Genomic DNA, 9,204 nt, shown 5'->3' on the forward strand with positions numbered 1-9,204 from the left:
TTCTAACCAGGAGCCAGGTCCGATATAGCTAATGTCATGGTTTAAAAGATGCATACCCACCTTCAAGTGTACAGCGCTGCGTACGTCTAGTAGCACTTTAGAAATGATAAGTAGTAGTAGTACTTTATCGCTTCCATGTTTTCGTCTTCTGAACTGGAACTAAGTGCTTTTCTTTGCATAACCAGGGTTTTGTATTCCTCTTTCAAACATACTTAGTTGGGTCACCAAGTGACCATCCTGGTCCAGGAACCTTACAACTATGGGCCATGAGACCACCTGGGCTCCCCCCCCCCCCCCCCCCCAAAAAAAAAAACAAAAAACAATATAACACCTCACAGGAGACCTTTTGCTTTGTGCTGGATCGCATTTCCCATTGAGCTACTAGGCCAGTCCATCTGCTCCGTTTTAATGGAAATTAATGCTTTTTATAATTCAGGCCTCACCACGCAAGTGTAACTCTATGGTTAACAGAGCTCCACTGAGCCTTAAAAGACTTTTATGCCATCTTGTCAATTAATCAGAAATAATTTTCTGTATGTGCAAAGATCAGTAAACAAGTTATTATTAATCACACGTCTTACTTTTAAAAGCAAAACTGCAAACGTAATGACTTTTAAAATTTAATTTCGCCTTCCAATTCTAGAAACGTGCACACCCAAACTTTATGCTTAATGTGCATGTGACATTAAAGAGCAGTTGTACACAACTTGTTTAATGAGCTTTAATTAATTGGCTGCTCTTGGTGTTAACAGGCACAAATATTCTATAAGTCACGCCCACAAAATCCACAGTGTGGAACTGTGAGGGGAATGGGCGGGCCTAGTACTTACACACATATAATCCAGAATACGATCAGTTATGCACAAGTCTCTACATCGGAGAGTCACAAACAGAAGGCAAATTGCTCCACTTGAAGGGGAAACAGCAACTGGATAACAGTAGAGCAACGGAAAAGAACCTCACGCAGATGGTGTTCAGAAATTTAAATCTTCTAAAACAATGAGGGAGGCCCGACACATGTTTCGGCCTAACCGGCCTGAATCAGGAATCTAGGAAATTAGTCATTGCATTTGTGTCCGATTCTCTATTTTATTCTGCCAGAGCGAACAGCGAATGGAGATTGTACCGTTTTGACGAATAATCTAGGAACATATTTTGAGTGAGGATTTCCTAGACCCCTGATGCATGCCGGTTAGGCCGAAACACCAGTCATGTTGGGTCTCCCTCACTGTTTTAGAAGGCTTTTAAATAAAGACATTTCTGAACACCATCTGCGCGAGGTTCCTTTCCATTGCTCTACTGTGACCCGGCAAGTCTTTCCATCAGCCACTGAGCTGGTGTAAGGTGTGTATGCTTAATATTTGGAGGAGTAGCCCAATGGCTAGTGCAGCAGGCTTTGATCTTGGCGCCCTGGGTTCGATTCTCACTGCAGGCTCCTTGTGACCTTGGGCAAGCCACCTAAACTTCCATTGCCCCAGGTACAAAAACTTAAAAGAGATTGTGAGTCTTCTAGGGACAGAGAAAGTACCTGCCTATAAATGTGTACAGTGCTACATATGGTTATAGAAATGACTAGTAGTAATTGGTGCTTAACAGCATATCAGCCCAATGCCTGCCTTTAGGGGATCTATATAGCACATCTCCAACACACGCTGTTCATAGATCAGGGATGGCTTAGCTTGTACAGCAACCAGAGCCTGCTCCAATCAGAGACGAGAGAGAGAGGAGTGTGGAAGCTAAAACACGCAACAGTTGTAGCAGACCACTCTTATTCACTCTGCTGCCGTTTCATCGGTCCTGTCCAATTCAGATATGCCGCCTGCAGTTAGGTACCACCAGTGATGCTCCTGCAAATCCCTCTAGAACACGGTCTCCAAGTCTGATCTCTGACCAAGCAGCTGCTACAACCATTTAGCAATACCAGAGCCACAGGGCCTCTCAGAAAAGCAGGAAACCGGTAACCTCCAAGCCATACTTTAGTCCCGAGCACATGCCACAGCAGTATTTCTCATACTTTCAGCCAACATGACCACATTTTGACACTTAAAAACAAAAATTTGCAGATTCCCCATCCTCTTCCATCTCCCACTTATCCAAAGCACAAAGACAACAGTTGTAGCAAACAGCACCAGGCAGCACCGGACCCTCTGTGACCACGTGCACTCAAAGACTCCAGAAGGCCACACGGGCTGCAGGGTAACAGGAAGCACAAACCAACAGTAGAGGAAGGGGCAGGGCCTCCGGCCATTCATCGAAGCCTAGGAACAGCGCAGTCTAATCAGGAGGGGGGAACAGGCCAGTTTCTGTAACCACTGTGCTAGCGGGAGCTGTAAGAATTTATTTTCTGATGAGGAGGAGGGGCGTCTATTTACAACTGCATATATATATATATATATATATATAAATTTTTTTTTTTTGAAGGCACCCAATAAAAAAACAAACATGCTAGAGTAGGATACTACAGGTAGGGAAGCAGGGATAGCTACAAGCCCAAGAGCAGTATAAATTCAGTTAGCTTTTATTTTACCCTTCAAGATAATGATCAGTGTGTGGCAACTTTAAACCAGTGCAAGACTTGCAGGACACCTTGAGCAGGATAAGATTATGTGAAAGATCTGTACAATGTCGGGCTGGTTCTGCAGGCTACTGGTCCTTCGTTAGGAGCTACTGCATCCAAAAAGCTTCCAGAGCCTCACCATGCAATAAAAGCTGAAAGCAGAAGTACTCCACAGGCCGAAGCTGTATGAAAGCCAAACAGTGTCGTAGCAGCCCAGCAGACATTTTGGCCTTATACAGTAGAAGCTAAGCCACTGCCAAAATTGACTTCTTCTTTGATAGTCCCACCCTCTCTCCACTTTCCATCATAATAAATATGAAGGACACATATTATTACAACAGAAACTGTTTCTAAAAGTATAATGAGGATCTTTGGCAGTTGTTACACATTCAGATAAAACACACATTAAGTAACTTCAAAACAAAAGTTAAGTTACATATTTTCCTTTTTTTATTTCTTTAAACCTAGGGCATTAAAAACAGGTGACTAAAATAAAAATAACCCAAACAGCATTGAGTCCGATCACGTGAAAAGGGAATGTGTTCTGTTAAAGAGTGTAAGGTTGGTCAGACGAATGATTGTTTCCCCATTTTGGACCAGTAACGACATACCAGTTTGCATTTTTATAAATAAAAAAAATAAAAGGCGGAACGACAGAAGTCCAGGAATGATCAGGGTATGATACAGGACACGGCCAATGCCAGCTCACAGACAGAGAACAAAAAGTTCAAATGTACTTCTTTAACTCATCATACAACACCAAGACAAAAGCGCCACCCATCCCTCGGAGAACATTGGACCAGGCGCCCTTGAAGAAAGCCTTGGAACCCTCATCTCGAGCAATCTTTCTCCAGCAGTCAATGGTGCCCGTGTACATGATCTCAGCTGCAAGACAGAAGCAGAGTAGAATCAGTGGACGTAGCTCTAACACACACAGGGCTCAGCAATTAAACACAGCCACTTTTAAAAGCTGCCTGGCACTGCTCAACTTGTAAAGTAGCATTCCAGAAGGGTATAGATTTCTTTTTCTCTTGTGTGTGATTCAATCGTCTAAATGGTAAAGAGATTTCCTATCTTACATTGGTATTCTATTCTGTTTTATTGTTATTGTACCTGTAAGCTGCTTTATTAGCTTACAATGAAAGCAGTATAGCAAGTTTTAATAAAAGTTGTAAATCCTGTAATGTGCTCTCTGAGCTGCTGAATTGATAGGCAAATGGGTTGAAACAACATGGAGACGATAATTCTAACACAGTACGCTTACATAAGTGCCCAGAGGGCACCTGACTGGCACATTCTATAAAATAGGTACCTACCTTCCTTTACAGATTACTAGAATAACTGGGTATACTGCTATGCGGGAAAATGTGGGATACAAATGTAATAATAATACACATATATATGCCTTTAGGTATGATACCGTGTTTCCCCGAAAATAAGACACTGTCTTATATTAATTTTTGCCCCCCAAAATGCGCTAGGTCTTATTTTCAGGGGCTGTCTTATTTTTCGGGGAAACATCGGGGTTGGCCCGCCCACTGTCGCTCCCGGAACTAACCTTAAAACGCCTCCTTTCACCTTCGCAGCAAGCAGCAGCAGGGCAGGCCACTCCTTCCTTCCATGTCCCGCCCTCGCCTGACGTAACGTCCGTGAAGGCGGGGCATGGAAGGAAAGGAGAGGTCTGCCCTGCTGCTGCTTGCTGCGAAGGTGAAAGGAGGCGTTTAAGGTTAGTTCCGGGAGCGACAGAGGGTGGGCTCGGCGACCTCGGGTGGGGTGGGGGCGGCCCGGGGGCAGCCTTGTCTGGCTCTCGGCAGCCCTGCTTTCAAACAAAAATTTGCTAGGTCTTACTTTTGGGGGAGGCCTTATATCTACCAATTCAGGAAAACCTCTACTAGGTCTTATTTTCGAGGGATGTCTTACTTTCGGGGAAACAGGGTAAGTACTACTACTAATCGTTTCTACAGCGCTACTAGATGTCCACAGCACTGTACACATTATATGCAGGAACTTTCGCTGTCCCTAGAGGGCTCACAATCTAAGTTTTTGTACCTGGGGCAGTGGAGGGTTAAGTGACTTGCCCAAGGTCACAAGGAACTGCAGTGGGAATTGAACCCAGGCTGCAGGATCAAAGCCTGCTTTACTAATCATCAGGCTAGTCCCCACTCTTAGGCCAGCCATAGAGCTGGTGGGAAACGCATGCGTTTACACCCGCCTGCAAGCGACACACTGACAGATACGCACATTATGTACAAAATAGCAGAGAGGCACCAAATTGGCATTTATGCATATACGTGTACATGCTGGTATTCTACTCATGTACGTGCACAACTGGTGCATAATTGTGAGCATCTTTATAGAATTACCCCCCAAGTGCAACAGTACATTAGGAAGCATCACAACTACCACTGCACCGTTTAGATAGTTATTTAAACTCTGAGCTCACGGATAGCCCTACTTAACCTGTGACATATCTTAACCCAAGAGTGACTTTAGGGCATCATTTCATGAGAGGAAGGCAGAATTCTTCAGGGCTGTTAATTCCCACCTGACCTTACAGAGTAACTAACTATTAACAGGGCTCGGGAAGACCTTTATGCAGATCCATCACACCTACTGTCCAGCCTCCCCTTCCAAAGATCGTTCCCACAAGGACTAGGGTACCATCTTCAAAGGAACCTACCTCCTTTCCGACCGGACTGCATCATCATTCGACGCCGAACAGTGTCAAAGGGGTAAGAGGCAAAGCCAGCCACAGCTGTTACTGTCTGAGCAATCATCCAGCTGACGATGATGTGTGTGTTCTTGGGATCTGGTAGCATGCCTGCAAGTCAAAAGAAACGATGCTGTTTAGGCCACTGAAAGGAATATTCTAACATCAAATAGCCAAAAGTCAAACATGGCCCTCCATCCTCCCCCCCAAACTTACAGGGATCAAATGTATTTTCATTCTGTTTCAAAAAGACAGCACATCAGGGCCGGCGGGGGGACAAAATTCCCTGGGCCTCCAAGGGGGGCCTGGCGCCACAGTCCTCTCCACCCGCCCCCCCCCTCCGGGCCAGGCCCCCCTGAATTCATAAGTAATGCCATACTGGGAAAAGACCAAGGGTCCACCAAGCCCAGCATCCTGTCCCCGACAGCGGCCAATCCAGGTCAAGGGCAGCTGGCAAGCTACCCAAACGTACAAAACATTTTATACATGTTATTCGTGAAAATTGTGGATTTTTCCCAAGTCCATTTAGTAGCGGTTTATGGACTTGCCCTTTAGGAAACCGACCAACCCCTTTTTAAACTCTGCCAAGCTAACCGCCTTCACTAAGTTCTCTGACAACGAATTCCAGAGTTGAATTACGCGTTGGGTGAAGAAACATTTTCTCCTATTTGTTTTAAATTTACTACACTGTAGTTTCATCGCATGCCCCCTAGTCCTAGTATTTTTGGAAAGCGTGAACAGACGCTTCACATCCACCTGTTCCATTCCACTCATTATTTTATACACCTCTATCATGTCTCCCCTCATCCATCTCTTCTCCAAGCTGAAAAGCCCTAGCCTCCTTAGTCTTTCTTCATAGGGAAGTCATCCCATCCCCGCTATCATTTTCGTCGCCCTTCGCTGCACCTTTTCCAATTCTACTATATCTTTCTTGAGATGCGGCGACCAGAATCGAATACTCAAGGTGCGGTCGCACCATGGAGCGATACAACGGCATTATAAACATCCTCACACCTGTTCTAATATAGCGCCTCACCTTGACCTCGCTCCGTGTGAAAGAAGCGCAGCAGCGGCAGTCTGCTGATCGCCTCCCTTCGGGCCTTCCCTAGGGAGGCGATCTGCAGACTGCCGCTGCTGCGTTTCTTTCACACAGGTCGAGATCAGGCGCTGTGATTTGAATTCAGGGGGGCCGGGCCCGGCCCGGTGGTGGAAAGAGAGGGGCAATGATGACGACCTCGGGGGGGGGGGGGGGGGGGGTGGCGAGAGCCCCAGGGGCAGCCTTGCTCCAGCCCAGTCTCTCGGCGGCCCTGCAGCGCATAACTGAAAAAGCACAGCCTACCTTTTGCAGTGTCGTAGATGCCAAAGTAGGCAGCTCGGTAGATAATGATGCCCTGCACCGAGACATTAAAGCCCTGGTACAGACCCCGGAACCCATCAGACCTGAAGATCTTTACGAGGCAGTCGCCCAAGCCCGTGAATTCCCGGTCAGCTCCTGCCTTTCCCACATCAGCTGCTAAACGGGTACGGGCGAAGTCCAAGGGGTAGACGAAGCACAGGGAAGTAGCACCAGCAGCACCACCAGAGGCCAGATTCCCGGCAAAGTAACGCCAGAACTGGGTTTTCTTGTCGACATTATCCAGGAAGATCTTCTTGTATTTATCTTTGAAAGCAAAGTTGAGGGCTTGGGTGGGGAAGTATCGGATCACGTTGGCCAGGTTGCCACGCCAAAAAGACAGGAAGCCCTGCTCCTTGGGGATACGGACCACGCAGTCAATAATGCCCTTATACTGTTTGTCAGCGGTGATCTGCTTGCTTGCATGCTGGACCTGCAGGTGAGATGGCACAAGAAAATGATTAAAAGGATTTCTCGCTGGAGCAAATAATAATAATTAAAAAAAAAAAAAAAAATCACCAAAATTGCAAATGAGAAAAAAATAAAATAAAATCAGTGTTTTTTCAAAGCCTGCCTGCCTAGGCATGGATTCCTTCTAACTCTAGCTGATCACGGGCTTCTTGTTTTCCGTAAAGACAATAGCTACACAATTCCTTCAGGGCTGGGACTATAAAAAGTAATCCAAGAATAACCAGAAAAGTTGCTTTTGGAACAAGCTGTGCCCAGCCAAAGAGGCATCTGCATCACCACGAATATTAATAAACTAAAAAGGGTAAACGTTTAAGTGGCGTTCTGATTATCAACCAAAACTGAATCTGGTTACTGGGAGGGGGAATCATGGCTACTTTCAAAACACCAAGTTCCATCATGATAAATCGATCCCGTTTATATGTATTTATTTATTTATTTATTTGTAGCATCTGTATCCCACATATTTGCAGGCTCAATGTTATAGGCAAACGTCTTCATTAAAGCTCTGGGTTTATATTATAGACTGTTTCCGGTCTCGGTCTCGCCCTGCCCTCAATAAAAGAAACTCAAAATGGTGAGACCCATTCATTCCGCGCTGACTGGGACACGTGGTTGTTACATAAGAAGGTCACTGCGGGAAATCCGTCTTAAGATTAGATAACTAAGGGGGAAAAAAAGTTCTGGGGCATATAAAAATGTAATTGCATAAAAGCTGCAAACAGGGGGTCATAAACGACAGATCATGCACAGCAGTGGTAGCATCTATCCTCGAAAGGACAAAGGACACAATCTCCTTGCATTGCATCCTGGAAGAACAGGCCGCTCCCGGGACAAGGGGATTCTAAAAACAAAAGGCAGAACTGCAGCATCCCCCCACCCCCGTCCATAGATAAGGGCTGGTTTCTTGGCCTAGTTCTTCCTGCTCCCGGGATGCCCGTCCAGGCCTTGAAGAAGCAAGCTACTTCCTTCTCCTTGCGGCGACCTTGGCTATGAAGATCAAAGTCTCAACAAGAGATTAAAAAAAAAAAAGTCCTAGAAGTACAAAGGGCCATCCTGGAGAAATCGAACCCCTTCCAGTCCCAGACGTGTGAACCGCAGCCTCCCTTCCTGTAAAAATTCCAGAACCATCCAACAGCAGTCACAAGATCCCCTCAACCCCGGCGACAAAAAGCCAAGGGCACTCGCACCTAAACCCAACGAGGGACTCCGAAGCCAAAGAGAAAGATCAGATCCAACACTAGAATAACTGCTCAAGCCTAAAGTCAACTCCTTTACGGCTGTATATTCGTTCTAAACTTATTTTACATTAATTCTGAAATCAGCCTACAGATTGCAAATGCATCTATGATCTCCCAAAATAGAAAACATTTCCAAAGCAATCTCGTTTCCTTAGACTCCATATTTAGGAGAGCAACTCAAACCGCGGCACTTCGTTTCATCTTTACCTGCAGAAGAAGCTTTACTCGCTCGATCGGGGCTACAGCTGTTTTAGAGATTGCAGCGGCCACACCGCCAGCCAAAAAGTCCTTTGCGAAAGACAGCGCTGCATCACTCATGCTGAACGTGAAGAAGGGCAAACGATAATAAGTTAAATCCAAATCCTATTTTTTTTTTTTTTGGTCTGTTTATGGCTTTCAAGCTTCTCACTGCAGGGCCTAAGCTTAGCTGTTTCTACACAGAGATCCGAGGGCTGAGACAGCGCAGACGAAATGGCCGATTTTTATACGTCGAATAAGCTTTGACTTTGGGGTGCGGGGCTAAAGCACTTACGCACACGAGCCTCCAGCGCAACTGATTGGCAGAGAGCTGAAGAAAGAGGGAGGCAGAGCTACGCGCCAGCCGGCGGAAACAACGTCTCCGGATCGCGCGCGAGCAGGAGGGGCGAGGGGAAAGTTGGGTGAGGCTGGGGAAGTAAAGCAGAGAACGAGAGGAAGCCGGTTGCTTCTGTGACGTCACAATGAGTAACCTGGCAACCAAACTAGAGAATAACCACAGAAACCGCCCCGTCGAACGTTCCCGGGAGGAATGGAATATTTGTAACCAACCAGTATTGCAGAAAAAGTATCCAAAACC

The 9,204-nt window shown here is 46.0% G+C and overlaps 1 protein-coding gene across 1 annotated transcript; it reads right to left on the minus strand.

The window, feature by feature from the left end:
• Positions 1–2,984: 2,984 nt before the first annotated feature.
• On the minus strand, positions 2,985–8,852 carry SLC25A5 (solute carrier family 25 member 5). Its single transcript, XM_030208918.1, has 4 exons — positions 8,577–8,852; positions 6,607–7,093; positions 5,238–5,378; positions 2,985–3,442 (listed from the first exon to the last, which is right to left on the minus strand). The coding sequence occupies exons 1-4, from the start codon at positions 8,685–8,687 to the stop codon at positions 3,285–3,287; spliced, it is 897 nt and encodes a 298-aa protein (XP_030064778.1). The 5' UTR covers positions 8,688–8,852; the 3' UTR covers positions 2,985–3,284.
• Positions 8,853–9,204: the final 352 nt, after the last annotated feature.

The sequence above is a fragment of the Microcaecilia unicolor genome, chromosome 7, assembly GCF_901765095.1.
Source record: "Microcaecilia unicolor chromosome 7, aMicUni1.1, whole genome shotgun sequence".
Lineage (NCBI taxonomy): Eukaryota > Metazoa > Chordata > Amphibia > Gymnophiona > Siphonopidae > Microcaecilia > Microcaecilia unicolor.

What these genes read in the sequence shown, in the direction of transcription:
- SLC25A5 (XM_030208918.1), bottom strand. Translation starts at nt 8,687, where the DNA reads ATGAGTGATGCAGCGCTGTCTTTCGCAAAGGACTTTTTGGCTGGCGGT. An exon ending in CATCTACGACACTGCAAAAG is followed by an intron (nt 5,379 to 6,606) that starts GTAGGCTGTGCT and finishes TTTGACTTGCAG; the next exon opens with GCATGCTACCAGATCCCAAG. An exon ending in GCAGTCCGGTCGGAAAGGAG is followed by an intron (nt 3,443 to 5,237) that starts GTAGGTTCCTTT and finishes TCTGTCTTGCAG; the next exon opens with CTGAGATCATGTACACGGGC.